General features: G+C 36.8%; 1 protein-coding gene across 1 annotated transcript in view; it reads right to left on the bottom strand.

Annotated features, from left to right (window-relative positions):
- Positions 1-17,504, bottom strand: part of LOC131255423 (DExH-box ATP-dependent RNA helicase DExH15 chloroplastic) — a 145,670-nt gene that overhangs the window by 86,297 nt on the left and 41,869 nt on the right. Inside the window, exons 7-9 of the mRNA XM_058256127.1 lie at positions 2,931-3,111; positions 2,110-2,709; positions 1,748-2,026 (exon numbers count right to left, since the gene is read on the bottom strand). Of these exons, the coding sequence (XP_058112110.1) occupies positions 1,748-2,026; positions 2,110-2,709; positions 2,931-3,111 (1,060 nt within the window). The remainder of the gene's footprint in view (positions 1-1,747; positions 2,027-2,109; positions 2,710-2,930; positions 3,112-17,504) is intronic.

Genomic DNA, 17,504 nt, shown 5'->3' with positions numbered 1-17,504 from the left:
GAGTGATTAGGGGTAGAACATGTACACCGTTATATTTGAGTGACTTGTTCACATGTGTAAATTCCTCAGATTGTAGTTCAAATGGTGGATTAAGCATATTCATATGAAGTGAACAAGGTGAACGGATCATAATCTTGATCTGATAAGTATACCGACGGATGTAGAGGTCAAGTAGCTAGTTTCCTATGATCCAAGAGCTTAAATTCGACGTATACGGTTAATTAATGATAATTAGGCATGGTATAAAATTTCACATGAAATGGGTCGTGGGAACCACATGATCTAGAATTCAGTGGTCTAGGTTAATGGTATTTTCGTAATTATCGTTGATATGTGAGTTTTGGGAAATCCAATGGCTCCACGTGGTTGTAGGCACGTTTCTAAGAAATTCTTACAAATGAATGTATATCTAAATCATTACGGATAGGGAGTTATTCGTCGTGTCATTCATGGGAAACTACTTACGTCAAATCACGTAAGGGATGGTCATGTCTCAAAATCAATGGTCAGATGGCTTGATCTATGAATGGAGATCATCCCCAACGGTTAGGTTAGTGTCAGGGTAAGGATGTAAGGCTAAAATAGCTGGATTAGTATCGTACACACAAAGATGTTACATTGAATTTTATGGTAACGCTCGAGAACTTTCAATGCTCGAGTATCGAAAAGTTCGGGGCGTTACATATTTGGACCCCTAAAACTCAAATGGGTTTATAAATCCATATTTCGGGTCCATTTTCATCTCCATAACAAATAAAAGAAGAGTAACTCACAAGCACAAACGGGAGCTAACCTAGGACAATCAATGAGAACCACACTCCACAGATGCACATATCACCTTAGAGAAAAGAATCAGCCTACACACCCGCTATTCCAACCAGGCACAAAGAAATATAGTCACGAACACAGCATCCAACATAGTCAAAAAGCACACAAATTTGCAATAATCACATGTGGTGATATCATTCAAGAAGCCGACATCTTCATTCCCCCACGCACACATGGACCACTATAAGAAGCCCAACACAACAAAAAAAAAAAAAACCCTAGGTTTCTCTTTTTAAAAAAATCAGCACAAGCAAGATAAGGGACACCTATGGACAAATAAATAAATAATAAATAAGAAGATTTGGAGTAGAAGAAAAATAAAAAACAACAAAGCCCTGATACCAAGTAAAATAGTGGAATGAGAGATGGAATGGAGAAGAAGAAAGAGAAAGAAGAGAAGATAATGGGCCGAAGTTAGGGTTCACACCCCTCTCCTCCATTCATATTATGAAAGTTTCATGATTACAAAAAATGTCATTAATAATAAAAGAAAAAGATCCCTTCTATGTCCTAGACCAAAATAACCCATCTAAGTGGACCTATGTAAGCCCATATGAATTCATTAACAGTAACTAACATTGTGCATCCTGAGACAAATCAAGCAAATTAACATCTGAGTGCATGTAATTATTCTAAGGATGTGTCAAATTGATGGTCATCTAAATTTACCAATGAGATGTCCTTTTAGTTAAATAAATTCCAACAAGAGAAGTGTCAATTCATGATTCTAGTAGAACATTACTAAAATCCGGAAAAAAGTATTGCCTCTGTCACCTCCATCATAAATAGTTTGAGATTATGTGTAGACAAACAAAAATTACAATTTACATGGTGATGCATGAAGTGATAGATACCTTGTGAGCAAATAATTATCACTTATCATTCCTAGTAACAAAATGACAAAGGATGAGAGAACTACTCGTAATTCTTGCTGCAGATCAAAAATCTCCCTATATGCCTCCTCAGACAACTGCTCCCGGCACTTCCTGTCAATAGCATCTTCACTAGCTTCAGAAGTAAGGAACTCAATTTCCCGTTCTATCTTAGAAAGCTCTTCTTTTGCAATGAGCATGACATTGCTTCCAACATAGTTTCCAAAGCTTTGCTCGATCAGCTTTCGAGCTTCTTCCAATGTTCGTCCAGCTTGAAAAGTTTTCACATCATCGGCTTCTTTTGTTCTGCAGGTTAATTTTGCACCCTGCATAATAGTGAACAGTAAAATCGTTTCCAAACTGCTTCAGGACATTCCAGTAGACTTATGATATGGGTGACGATACATACCGCAAGGAGATTCAGCACCATTCCATATGAAGCAGTAAATTGTGAAACAAGAGGTTCAAGTCCAGCAAAGAGAAGCTTGCAGCACTCTTCTGCCCCTTCATAAGGTGTCTGAACAAGGACTGCATGACCCCGTTCATCAATGCCTCTACGTCCAGCTCGCCCAGCCATTTGTAGTAGTTCATTTGGGCTTAAAAGGGCACGCCCAGATTCAGTCCTTTTACTAAGAGATGCAATAACAGCAGTCCTAGCTGGCATGTTAATCCCTGCAGCAAGTGTTTCCGTAGCAAAAACAACCTTAACAAGGCCTCGTTGAAATAACTCTTCGATAAATGACTTCCATAGCGGTAGACAGCCAGCATGATGTGCTGCAACCCCTTGCAAAAGACCTTTAACAGCTGTCTCTCTAACAGCATCAGGATACCGAATACAGAACTTCTTCAAAGCCACTTCAACTTCACCTATCTCACACTCATCTAAAAGCTTGCTATCTTCAAGATACTGAACAGCAGCATCACATCCTTTCCGGCTAAAAATAAACCAAACAGCTGGCAGCATATCCCTCACCCTAAGGTGCCTCAATGTATCTCTAACCTGAGGAACCTGAAAGTAGAACTTGCTGATATTAATTGTTTTTTCTCTGTCAGTAGCTACTGTGAGCATTTTGAGCATTCTATCAAGGTGACAACACCAGGGGGGAAAAAATGACCAATACGTGCTGTGCTGTCTATTGAATCTTCAAATAAATAAATTGTATAAACTGCAAAATAACTCCAGGGCTAAATAGCTAAAATGGAAACTCTGCATTCTAAGAAGAACCATACTTGTGAGCGGCGAATTGCGTTCATGTCATTCTTTGATAATGCAGCCAGTCCAGACATACTATCAGCCCTGTTGTAGCTCCAGTCACTTTCACCTTTTCTAATATTTTTTCTTCTTGATCGATCCTCCTTGTATGAGTTGACGCCAGAAGCAGAAAGTTGTAGGTAACTAATTGATAGTTTCCTGTGTCAAAACATCAAGACAATTTCAGTTGAACTTGCACGTTCCCAAGCACAAAAAGTAGGAACAACTAGAGCTAATAGAATGAACAATGTCAGACCAAGTAATATGCGAGAAGAGCATTGACAGATCCTTGGCAAAGAAGTTAGTTTCATTGTTAGCTTTACAGAACCTAAAACATACCCATCCTCATTGACAATATAGGACATGGTACCTATGGGAGAGATTATAGTTGCACAAAGCGTGAAGCGAAGCACCAAAAAAATAAAAATTAAAAATTAAAAAAAAAAAAAATCAGTTGCAGGAGCAGGGAAGCCTCTTTCAAAATGAAAACAAGTATAAACAGGTAGGAAGTGACAGCAACAGCAAGAGCAAGAATGAGAGTCTGAAGTGAGGATTTGAAGTGGTAGCGGCGTATAGTTAAAGGATCCTGCAACCAGTGTTCAAAATATCAGTATCGTGTTACATATTGCACCCTTAGGATACAGATACGTATCAGTTATCGCATGGGATATATCGGTTGTATCACGAAATGTATCGTTGTTGTTGGAAACATGGGGAAACATGGGGAAATTGGTCGAATTTTTCAGTGATTGTTAAAAAGGACATCTACACACACTTATAAATCAAAACATTACAAGAAAAACAAGTGCACATAATAGGTTTTCTATGTGTGGGGTCCTACTCTATTCGTTGTCTAACTGAATTGATGCAAGTATATTCAGAGTCTATTCATATAATTTATAAACGTAAGAAGACGTGTGGAAACACAAGCAATACATTCAAAAGCAAAAGAAGAATCACTAGATCAGGTTACATTCATGTTTGATTTTATGTTTGGACACATAGATTGCAACCGATTTGCGAGAAATTGGGAAATTTTGAATTTTTTTTCAATTTTTCACATCTCGGCCCATCTCTTCGAAATCTCGAAATCAAAGAGATCCTAATCAATGATTTTTCATGCAAAACCTGAAAAAACACAGATTTGTAACAATTTGACATTGATTTAACATGATTTACATAAGAAAAAAAAAAGGATCTAAAATCGAAAATGCTCACCAGATCAAACATGTGGGATATATCCCACTACTTGTGTGTTTCGTATCACACAGGTGGCATATAAGATATATTGGCTGATATCATTGATACTTAAAACACTACCTGCAACTAAGGGTGAGACATCGCAATGGCTCCAGTTATGTGCTTAGCTCAGAAACAAGAACTTTCTAATTAGATAAACATTTCCAAGGCCAAAATAAGATTTTATGGAGTTCCCTTTTGAACTACAGAATCTTTTTTCACTTTAGAAGCTTAATTACGTGCTTAGTTGCACAAATGTTCAACACGTGCTACTCCCACTTTGGATTATGCTTCCTACCCACAATCTCTCTCCCATTTGCTAGTTGTTCGTCCTTCATAATATATGAAATAGACACTTCCCCACTCCCCATGTAATAACCTTGAATTTTACTATGCATGCATACCTTTCCACATGTGCATCAACCACACGGACCTACTCTCACCCATGTTCCACAAGGACATGTGCTTATGATGCTTAAATTTCACTTGAACATGTGTGAATGATGCTTGACTTAGTTCACTAGAATATCTGTGTATGATGCTTAAATTAGTTCACTTGAGCATGTGTAAATGATGCTTGACTTAGTTCACTTGAACATGTGTGAATAATGCTTGACAGAGTTCACTTGAACATGTGTGAATGATGCTTGACTTGGTTCACTTGGACATATGTGAATAGTGCTTAACTTAGTTCACTTAAACATGTGTGATTGATGCTTGACTTGATTCACTTGAATATGGATGTATCATGCCTATGTTGGTCCACTTAACCATTGGTTAATAGAACCTGCCCACTCAACCTTGTGTGGTGGTGACCAGTGCTTTAAGTATCGACGATATAAGCCGATATATCCGACGATATATCTTGTATCCCACCCAATGTTTTAAATATCAACGATATCAGCCGATATATCCCACGATATATCTTGTATCCGACCTGTGCGATACGAAATGCACAGGTAGTGCCGATATATCCCACATGTTTGATTCGGTGAGCATTTTCAATTTTCGATCCCTTTTTTTTGTTGAAATTATGTTAAATCAGTGGCAAATGGTTATAAATCCATTGGTTCTTCATGTTTTGTATGAAAAATCATGGAGTTGGAGCTTTGATTTTAATATCCATTAGTGTTTCATGTACTCCATTTTTTTTTTTTAGAAAATCTCCTTCAACCAGCTGTCAATTGAGACTAATTTCAAAGTATTTAGGAGTGCTTAATGAAATGATCATCACATACATTCTAATTTTGAAATTTGAGTGTAGGTGGCCCGTCCGATTTGGGGAAATTTGGGAAATTTTTGAAATTTCTCCAATTTCTCTCAAATTGCTTGCATTGTTGCACTCCAAATAGGAAATCAAGCACGTATGAGGGTTGATCTATTGATTTGTTAAGTCCTTGTCAATTTTCCAAAAATAAAAATCATTTTTAATTAAAAATTAATAAAAAATTATTAAAATTTTATTTCTTTTCGAAAGTTACCTTCAATCAGCTGTCAATTTATACTAATTTCGAAGTATTTAGGAGTATTTGATGAAATGGTCATCACATACACTCTAAATGTTATGCGTTCAATTTGAATATAGTTACATTAGTTCAGTCAGACAACACATAACTTAGGACCTTATATAAAGGAAACCTATTATGTGCACTTCTTTTTTGATATGTTATGATTTAAAAGTGTCTACTAGGGCATTTTCTAACAATCCCTGAAGTTTCGTTGAAAAATTCAACCATTTTCCCAATGTTTCCCCATGTATCCCAAAAAGTGCAATAAATACCAGATACAAACGATATATCCCATGCAATAACTGATATGTATCTGTATCCAAAGGATGCGATACGTAACACGATACCGATATTTCGAACACTAATCCCACCTATGTGATACAAAGCACACAAGTAGTGTGATATATCCCACATGTTCGATCCGGTGAGCATTTCTTATTTTCGATCTTTTTTTTAATCACATTAAATTAATGTCAAATTGTAACAAATTCTTAATTTTTTCATGTTTTGCATGAAAAATCATGGATTGGGAGCTTCAATTTTAAGATTTGGAGGAGATGGGTCGAGTTGGGGAAAATTGAAACAAATCAAAATTTCTCAATTTCTCGCAAATCAGTTGCAATCTGTGTCCAAACATAAAATCAAACATGTCTGTAACCCGATCTAGTGATTCTTCTTTTTCTTTTGAATGTATTGCTTGTGTTTCCACACGTCTTCTTACATTTATAAATTATATGAATAGACTTTGAATATACTTGCATCAATTCAATTAGATAACGCATAGACTAGCACCCCATGCAAAGAAAATCTATTATGTGTACTTGTTTTTCTGTAATATTTTGATTTAAAAGTGTGTATTGATGTCTTTTTTAACAATCACTAAAGTTTCATTGAAAATTTTGACCAATTTCCCAATGTTTCCCCATGTTTCCAACAACAGTTATACATTACGTGATACAACTGATATATCTTATGCGATAACCGATACGTATCCATATCCTAAGGGTGCAATACGTAACGTGATAACAATATTTCGAACACTAGTGGTGACTAAAACAGTTCACTATTCGAACATGATGTGCGTGCAAGATCGACCAGTGTTCAAGTGGATTAGTCTGGCAAGTTAGACCCATGAGGTGCACAACATGTGTGTGTACAAGTTAGACTCTTGCTAAAGTGTACAAGTGCAACAAATTAGACAATAGTGTGTGCACAGTTGTGTGCAAATTAGACCCTTATTGAATTTGGAATCATGTGTAAACTAGCCCTTTACTAAAGTAGAAAATGCTTATGAATGATTAGAACAACAATAATGTTTTGGGAACATCAGAAAATTTGAAAGGGACAATTAAGTCCCCTATGTTGAAAATCTCTGAAGCCAAATAGAAGGAGACATGGGGTCCCTTGGGTTAAAATCCCTAAACCCTACTTGGTACCAATTGGGACCTCCATTGTCGGGTCAGATGGGTGAGCACATGTTGCAAGAGATTCCCACCGCCGAGCTCAGCTGTAGATGAGGTGTAACGAGCCTACAACATTATTATGTGATAAAAGGAGTTCTTTATCGCCAGGCCAAGTTGGGCGAGCACATTGGGTGCGCAACAGGTTCCCACTACAGAGGTCGGATAGTAGTTGGGAAAGTTTTGGCCAACTAATGTAAAATGGCCCCAATTGTTCAATGAAGTTAACTATACTGAGATGTGTTGGTTGTTGCATTCATAAGCATCGCATTCATAATTATCTCACATGCATAGTTCCATACACATTTTCAAAATCAACATGTTAATTGTGTTTAACTATAGTAAGACATGTTTAATTATCTCATGTGCATAGAGATGTACTACTCACTAGGTTTATTAAGCTCACCCATGTTGTTGTTTCCAAATTTTCGGAAAAAAAAAATTAACCTACAACGATAGCTTGGCATGAACTAGAGAATATTTTGCTTAGTTTATTTTTTGAAGCATTTATTGTAATATTTGTATTTGGAACGAGTATTGTTTTACAAGCTCAAATAGTTATCAAATGAGGTTGATGCTGGTTATTGTTAATTGAATGTTGTAATAACTGAATGAGTAGTTGTGTGCTTATTACTAAAAAAAAAAATCTCTCCCAAGTCGCGCCTTCGAGCTAGGTGTCAAACCCACTTGTGTATCCCAGCGTTAGATTTGGGGCGTGACACCCCATGCCAGAATCTATTGTTGTTCCCTTCACACTTGGTACAACTATAATTCTACGCCTACACATCGCTCCCAATCCAGATTCATGAATTTGCATTTTTGGTAGCAAGTAAACATAGTGTTCTCAATCTCTTCAGACATATTCATTGAATAGCCAGAATATTGAAAAATCACGAGTCGTGTCTTGGAGTATTTTTAAAATGATGCAATCAGGTTGTGATCTACTGCATTCTGAGTTTTATAGAAATGGAAGTGGTGCTATTTAGTATAGAAGAGAGCACAACATATTTAGTATAGAAGGGAGCACAAGATCATCCCTAGGATCGAGATACAGCCTAGCAGTGTATAACAATATAATATGTATTAGATATATAACAGGTACAAAGTATTATACTATTATATCAATGCTTTTAGAGAGCAACACACTTTCCAAGTTTTCCCCATTTCTCTAGTCCAAGATCTTTAAGGACTTGACCAAACTAACCTCGTAACTTTCTGATGCACAGACTAAAGTGGGCACAATCCAAGGGATGGGCTATGGCCCAAAATCTTCAGAAATCCATGACGTAATCAGTTTTATTAAAGCTATGATTAATGCATGGACTAGGATGACATTTTAGAGGTTGACATGGTCATGGGACAAACAAGGAGCCATGGGATTGCTGGAAAAAAATTTAAAAAAAAAAAAAAAAAAAAAAAAAAATCCTGAAAATACTTTGTCTACAAATCGTTAGAAGTTAGTTTCTACAATAAAGACTTCATACCTACGTTTAAAAGGATTTTTCATTGTCATGTGCGGACTACTTTCACAAATGGCCTAGTAAAGCTAAAGTAGCTAATTCTCTTGTGCCTGTTTTTAGAAGGTTAACAGTTTTTTCCCAGTTGTATAGGAATCAATGCATGCTATTTTAAGGAGAAATTACATTGGCAATAGGATTTTTCATTGTCCAGTGCGGACTACTTCCACAAATGGCCTAGTAAAGCTACAGTAGTTAATTCTCTTGTGCCTGTTTTTAGAAGGTTTACAGTTTTTTTCCTAGTTGTATAGGAGTCAATGCATGGTATTTTAAGGAGAAATTACATTGGCAATAGGATTTTTGTTACAAATAGCCCATGAAGCTATTAAATGAACTGTGATAGGTCTATAGCACCCTTGGGAAGCTATTTTCTTGGGTAATTCAAGGTGCATGAGTTGACAAAGCCCTGAGGGAAGTGTATACTTACTAAAGCAGATTTAGGCTAGGTTTATTAGGACTTGGATAAGATTTGTCAAGTTTGGTTAAATAAAAGGTGTGAAGGATCATTTGTACATAGATACGGTAGTTAAGGAAACAACTAATTAAAAGCAAATTCGTCAGAGATGCTCAGAGGGATGTTTTGGCTAGACTTGGGATGGCTTGGGTCCTTCCAGAGACAGTTCTGGATTTGATCATGGGTTGGACAGCGCTCGCATGGGGCTCTCTTAGACATATCCTGTGGATGAAGGTGATTTATGCAGCATTGTAGGCTATTTAGATGGTAAGAAATCAGGGAAACTTGAAAGGAAGGTGTCTTCAGTGAATGCAACTACAAACAATATCTCCAGGCTTGCTTCTAATTGGGCCAGCTCAAACCCCAGAGTCAGAGGAATTTCCTACTCCTTGATGGCTATGAATTGGGAGGTGAAAATCCAGTCCAAATGGCGGAAGAAACTAGCCACAGCTAAGTGGATTGGCATTTGGCACTTTCAAAATAAGTTTCCATGGCTGTTCTTCTGGCAATCCCGGGCTGGCAGGGGTGGGTAGGGTCAATTGGGAGAACAGTGGGACCATGCTTGCTGAGTTTTCAGGCCCCATTCATATGAACGATTCTAATTTTGCTGAGACTGTTCAGTAGTTGAAGTGGTGATATGTTTTGATTACTCTTTCTAGTTATTACCGAAAGAGACTCCTCCAAATGCTATTGCCTAGGCTGGATCACGATTGTGCCCGTGGAGGTTCACTGATATGAATCAAGGAAACTTGGGACTGCAGAAGTCAGTGCATGACTTTCTAGGAGAAAACGAATCGTGCAGGTGATTACGTTCAATGCATGAGTATTCCAGGAGAAAAAAGTGAAACTTAACACAGTTAAGCTCACCTAATATACATCTTGATGATGAGAGAATCATTAATCCAACAGTGTCAACAACAGGAAGATAAGAGATTAAAAAAGAGGATTAGAAGTAAATTTCTATAGATTGTTGACAAGTTGGAAAAACAGAATCTCAAGAACATAGTCAAATTATAAAAGAATATAACGAAGATTTTTTTTTAACCAGTGATTTAAATATTGGTAGCAATGCATGTACTGCAGCCTTGGGATGTGGAAACATAATGGTATCACATGGTAAATATAGAATGTATCGCAGAACGAATCACTGTTTTTGGGAAACATTGGCAAACATTGGGAACTTGATCACATTTTTCAATGGAACTTCAGGGGATGTTAAAAAAGACAATATTACACAGTGTTCATAGTATCGGTATCGTTGCATGTATCACTGGCTAGGGATACAAAAACATGTATCGATATCACCGATATTATCGTTGATGCCCAAAAAATGTATCACTGATTGAGAGAAACATTGAGGAAACACAAGGAAATTGTAGATTTTCTTAATGAAACTTCAGGAGACGCTAAAATACACATCTGCATATTTAGGTATCAAATAATTGCAAAAAAATAAAATAAAAAAGGCACATACATAATATAATAAGTTTCTCTTTAATGGGGGTCTAAAAGCATGTAACGTTGACGCGGGGAAACATAAGAGAAACATGGGAAAAATGGTGGAATTTTTCAATGTGATACTTCAGGAGATGCTAAAATACACATATTTGCATATTTAACAATCAAAAAATGAAAAGACACACATTTGCAGATTTAGGAATCAAATAATAAGTTTTCCTAAACGCATGTATCATTGGCTCAGGGAAATATCGGGGGAAAATGGGAAAAATGGTGGATTCATCCATCCATCCAACTAACAACCATGCACCCGTAAAAAACTTTGAAATGATTTTTTGTTTAATAAACAGATTTTTGGCAATATCAATATATTAGCGATATTATGGAAATATCGTTGATACATTAGCAATACAAGCAACACCTGGAATTTACATAGACGAAAATATTGGCGATACATTGGTGTACAAGCAACACCTGAAATTTAGACAGTCAAAAATATTGGTATTAATACTTGGCAATGTATTGCCGATACCTATAATTTCCGATACTACCAATGTTATCAATATCACTGAGCTGGAGATACAGATTATTTCAGGGATATTATCAATAATATCAGGGAGACACCAAACAATGATTACACACTTAGAACTCAAAAGATCACCCAAAAAAATACGCATAATAAGTTTCCTTTGTTTAGGATCCTAAACTATGCATTGTTTGATAGAAATAATGTAATTATATTCAAAATGAGTTCATATCATTTACAAATCATACAACATGCGTAAGAAAACAAAACCAAACATTCAAAAGCCAAAAAATAAGTAAAAATATGCCTATATTAATACACTAAATGTATGAAAAATATATATTTCCAAATTATTTCTTGTTAATTTTCTATAAAAAAAATTAAATTTATTTTTAAAAATAAATAAAAGAGGGTGGCTAAATTAAAATCATATACACTCATCTACACAAATATATTAGGAACCAATTTAGGTTGGTCATTGTAATGCAAAAATATTAATTTTTATTTTTAATATTTTTTAATTAAAAATTAATTTTTTTTAACATTCAAAAAAAAAAGAAAAAAAAAGAGCCCTTAATTTGTAGATTAGCCTACAAGCACTCACACATGATATTACCACACACTAATTCAAGTCAAATGGGTGAAATTGGGGAATTTTGAATTTTCCCCAAATTCCACCATTTTCCCTAAAATAAAAAAATGGAGGTTAAAACCCATGATTGAGCATGCAAAATAATGGATTAGTAACCTGGTTCCCCCAATTTTAAACCATTTAAACAAGAAAAAACACTTTCAATTAAAAAAAAATAAAAAAAATCACCAATTGATTTACGGACCGTCTCTACTCTTCAATCTCGATTTCCAAAACCAAATCCACTTCTCTCCAAATAACTAACGAGGACTAGTCAAAATCCTCTTATGGTTCTATCGCCAAAAAATTTGAGAAAAATGGATCTCCTGTGGATTTTTTTTTTACAAAAGAATGATGAACTCTCGATATCGTCATGTATCGACGATATTCAAGAACTTTATACTACGATATATTTAAAATATCGCAATGTTTATTGTCGATACATTATGATGTTAGACATTGCAATACTTTTATAATATTTTGCAATATTTCTAGTGATATGGGGGAATATGATAACATCCCTTATTTCATATCATTGGACTACAATATCGGTGTACATGATTGATATTTAAAATCATTGCTTTCAACTACTTCTCAACACAATATTGCCAACTCATTGAATCAGTGTACCTCATGATATAGACAAGGAGTGGACTTTCCCTCACACTTGTTGTTTTCTTCGGGTTGGGTGTTGACTCGAGGATAATGTAGTTCGACTTGGAGTTGCTATTAGCCAATAGTCTCGGAATCTATAGTCGGCCAAACACCGTAGGCCCACAAGGGATCGGGGAATCGAAGACTTTCTGTAACACCCCGTAGTTTTCAATACTCAGGTGTTAAAATGAAAATTGGGTTTAGTATAAATGTAAGTGGAAAACACACATGACCTACATTATAATCATCGGCCACTAATTCATATCCGCACCTCCCAATAGTCTGAATTTGGGCTAGGACAACCCACAATGTATCTGTAAGCTCTGAAATCAATCCACCTTGAATTGACCCTTGATTTCTCGTGGTTGGTTTATGTCACTAACGATCTTCCAAACCACGATCTAAATTAGCCGTCAAGACATGTGATATCAACCTAGACATTTCAAATCGGTTCAACTGCTAAGATGAATTAATCTCTTGAATTTTGCTCTAAAATGACATGAATAATCTTTTAATCTAATCATGTATATAGATCATTAATACAATAAACCTCAAGATCAGCCTGTATACCCAATCACACATCAATTTAACCGTCAAGAAAAATCTTCATCCTTAGGTTAAGCCATCCAACCACTGATTCTCGGTCTGGACCATTAATCATCATGAAATCGATATGAGATGCGATTTAAGAACCAAGTAAGCTCTCAATTTACGTTTCAAAAATTAATTCAACTGATAAACATCAAATCTAACCTTGATTACTACTCGATTAAGAATAACAAACTTGAATCGATCTTTCACAGACCATAACGATCAATTGAAGGGCCATTGAGAGCTGGAACCTATGCCAACCTGCGCCCAACCTCTGATTGACACATATGTACAAATCAAAGCTAGAAATATTAGTACTCGTGAATTTTTGGGAGAAATTGCACAATGAAACTTATTTATTGATGTTAGATTAGAACAAAACTTCAAACTGCGCATCAAGGGATAGATTTAATAGTACATCATCAGTTTTATAACCTAAATCGCAAGATCCACTGTTCATCGGACACACAACGCTTAATTTGGCAAACCACCACTTGATCACACCATCGAATCATCAGAACCACATATTAAAATCTATCCAGACTACATTAGTACCCCTTGGAAATGTCAATGATTGAATCGTGTCATGATCCGACTGTTGGATCGTCAAAAATCATTAATTCAATGAACACTCCCCTATGCGGCCCTTAGATTGGTCTCATAGTTATGTTGGGACCCTAAGAGTATCAGTAGAAACTAATGAGCGGACTAGATCTCATGAAACAGCCCTATGGATCCCACTTTTGATCGCATGTGTACACAGCGTGTGTACTTCTGCGAAGCACCGAACTTAGTGGTTGGTCAATCGGGTTTGACCCGACTCATGCCCGAAGAGGAAACCTTTTCTTCCTTTTTTCCCGCTGCTAAGATTTTAAACAAACCGGGTCTGTGCGTTGATCAGTGGCCCATTGTGTTCCTCTAATTCGATGATCCAAACTGTGCTTCTCATTCAGGGCTAAATTTCGATCAAAATTGTATTGATCCCACACGTTCACACCTACGTGCAAACGCATAAACATGAGCGCAAGAAGCGTTGTGTGTAGTTGTTTTCCCGAAAACAGAATTTTCGTTTGGCCTTGATAGGTTGGCGATCCGAGCGGAGTTTTTTTCCATAGCATCTCAGCCGTCCATGAGAACAAACCTCAGTCTTTTATTCACTCTTCGTTTAAAGGTTTCTTTTCACTGCCAAAGAGAGTGCGCTGAGAGAACCTATTTCTATTTGGTTGCCGGCACGATCCCAACCATCCATCAGTTTCTAAAAGCTCTCCCAAAATTCATCCCTGGCGTTCATTCTAGGGTTTCTAGAAGCCCTTTCGCAGCTGTTAGGAGTACTCGCAAGAAAACTCAATTTCACACGAGTTATCATGCGCTACTCTTCATCTCGGAAAGCCACCGAATTTTTGTCGTTGTCCACCCAAAAGATGGGTCCCATAAGCTTTGTGGGACCAATCTAGTCCGTTCATAAGCATTATCTCGGAAGATGCACCCTTCAATTGAAAGTTTCCATGATCAGTGGAGTCATCTTCCCCATTTAATTAGAAAAACCTATCCTCTTGATGTGGACCCCATTTTCTGATCAGAGACATTCATCATATGGCCCATAGCTTCAGATATCCATCTATATGGCTAGATTTCAGGCATGCAAACAAAATTAGATTAGATCATCTTAGAACCCATTGGATTGTGCAACTAAACCTATAACTAATTCCATGGATTAGTTGCTTTGAACCCTCTAGAATAAGGTTAATTGAGCCTATAAAAGGCTATCTTTTAGGGCATCCCTTTTCAAAAGTAGAAAACCTAAGAGAAGGGAGCAAGCGTCGTTTCTCTACCGCACTAGGTTGGGTTGTGACTCGGTTCGAGTTATACGTTTGGGCCCGAGTACAGGCCGAGTCCAGACCTAGTCTAGTCGTGAGAGAGAGAGAGAGAGAGAGAGAGAGAGAGAGAGAGATAGAGAGAGAGAGAGAGAGCAAAAGGAGAAGTAAGAAGAGAGACAACAATGGTGCGGCTATGTGTTTAGATCGTTGATGTTGTTGTTTACTGGCTCACTCCTGAGTCAACTTAGCAGGTGCGATCCAAAACCAAATGAGTCAAGTCGGGTCTGTTCAAGTCCAACACCTTGTTGGACGAGGTTTCGCTAAAGAGAGTAGATGGGAGGCAAAGAAGAAGATAATAGGAAGAGATTGTTGTCGGGTTCCGATTGATTGCTGTCTGCTCGGGTTCAAGTGTTGAGTTATTTCAACTCACCGAGTCAATCAAGATCTGAGTCCAAACTTGTCTCGTTCATTCGGAAAGGAAGAAGAGAGGAGGAGATGAAGAGAAAAGGAAGAAGGATGAGAAAGGAGTTAATAGAAATGGAAGATCTGTTGGGTCTCTACCTTACTGCCGAGCAGACTCGATTGGCTCCACCAAGTCTACTGAGTTCAGCCCAACTCCAACTCTTTTCTAGGACGTTTTCAGTCCAACACCTCATGGAGGTGTTGCTGGAGGGATATCAGCTTCACCAAGGTGTAGAGAACAAGGCTTGGGTCTGAGTTGTGTCAATCCGATTTGTTGTTGCCTTGCATCAAGTCACTGCCAAGTTGACTCATTGGGATACACCAAGTCCAGTTTGGAGGAGATCCACTTCGGGTCTGACCAGTTCTTTAGCATCAAAAATTTTGGCTAGGAGGTTCGTATCTCATCAAGTCTGAGTCAAGATCAGTTCCGGATTGAGTTGGATCCGACTCGAGTTTAGTCGACTCAGCAAATAGGTGAGTTAACTCTATTACTTCTTAATTTAGGAATTCAATTTTACTAAAGCTAATATAATTCTTATGTGGGTTGTAGGGAATTTGAATTCCAAATACCATGATTGGATCTCAAATAGATTTAAGTTGGAAATCAATTCAAGTTGGGGGTGAGTTCATGTCCTAACTCTCTTATTAGTTCTACTTCTAATTAGAGTTCAATTGAAACCTAATGAACTTTAATTTTCCCAATTTCAATTTGATGTAGAAATTAAAGGTTCCCAAATCTACGCATTGACATTGTCTTATTCGAATCTGAGTTGAAATCTAATTACTCCCGAGTCTAATTTAGGTGTATCGATCATTCAACTTCCTACTAGAACTCAAATTAGGGCTTTAACTAGTTTAGTTGAATTGAATTTTGATTTTGAATGCAGGGAAAGTGCTTTTCCTCAAACTCTCATTTTGAAATCTATCCCAAGTGAGTCGCATGTAGGTCAGGATTTTTTGAAGTTACGGCAATTCGCTTGAGGTGAGGACACCCTTCAAGCTTTCCAACATTATGAAAGTTAGTTTAGTCCATTTATTTCTATTACTTGCTTAATACAGTATTACGTGGAATGAATGATAAATGTTAATTTTATTTGTATAATTCTTTATAAATGATTGATGTTTAGATCTCAATTCAAGTATTCTAATATTATTATGGATCTTTAAGTTCTCTATTCTGGCTTAAGATGAGTACTTTACATGTGTATTTTCCATTGATAGTGTATGTTGAATTGATTGTAGCTTGCTATGTCACAGGGAAATTGTTGGATGGTATTATTGGAGGTTCCTCGAACTAGTGACCACTTTGGGAATGGATTAAATATTATTTGGTCGTAGCATTACCATCTTGTGGTTTATTTGTGTCCATGTGGCTTGTGAGTTAAACTTTTTTTGTGGTGTCCTTGAATGGACTTTATGCCTAATGTGACTTGTTAAGAGGAACCCTTTTTTATTGGATTTATGTGTGAATTTGTGATGGTAAGCTCTATTTGATGGATCATGATAGGCCACTAGTTGTAGAGGTTTATATAAACGGAATACCCTGATTTTATCATATTATAAAACTATTTATAATTATTAAAATGCATTATAATCCTACTTGCCTAATTCTCATGAGTCAAGGATGATAGTATGGGACACTATGCCTGAGTTATTGGCCAATCTTAGGTGACGAGCCCCCCATAGTGACCTTTGAGCTTCCTTTAAATGATGGTTTGTAAATTGGACTAATAATGGTTGGGCTAATCATACATTTCATGGCGTACGGGCAATATTAGGTGGCTAATATAGATGTTGTGGTAGCACATACCCTTTCTTGAAGCATTTTTGCCGACTCCCAGACCACTGTCAATCGAACCAATTTGTGTGAGCTAGTCACTTGAACCCGTACTTATTGTACTTTCATTGGTGACTAGCTATTTGAGATTGCATGTGGGTTTTTCCCCACTCGTGGGTTTTTGCCCAAAACTAGCTGGATATGCATCCTCAGGCTGATGTGTATGTGCATGCATTCATGCATTTAAACAAGAGCATCAATGTGTATTATTTATAAATGATGTATGCATGTCTTATGAATTTGCCTAATTGTTATAATGGTCATCATGAATTGATTATTATAGACTTTACCTGAAAACTATTCTTAAATGTTATAATGGTAGGGTAAATCTTAGGGGTATACCTCACTAGGATAGCCATTGACGCTATCGAACCATATTCAGTTGGCGTAGGGAATCG

The sequence above is a fragment of the Magnolia sinica genome, chromosome 9 (genome assembly GCF_029962835.1).
Source record: "Magnolia sinica isolate HGM2019 chromosome 9, MsV1, whole genome shotgun sequence".
In the NCBI taxonomy this organism is placed as follows: Eukaryota; Viridiplantae; Streptophyta; class Magnoliopsida; order Magnoliales; family Magnoliaceae; genus Magnolia; species Magnolia sinica.
Note: the sequence above shows the minus strand (reverse complement) of the source record. Positions and strands in the feature narration are given on the sequence as shown.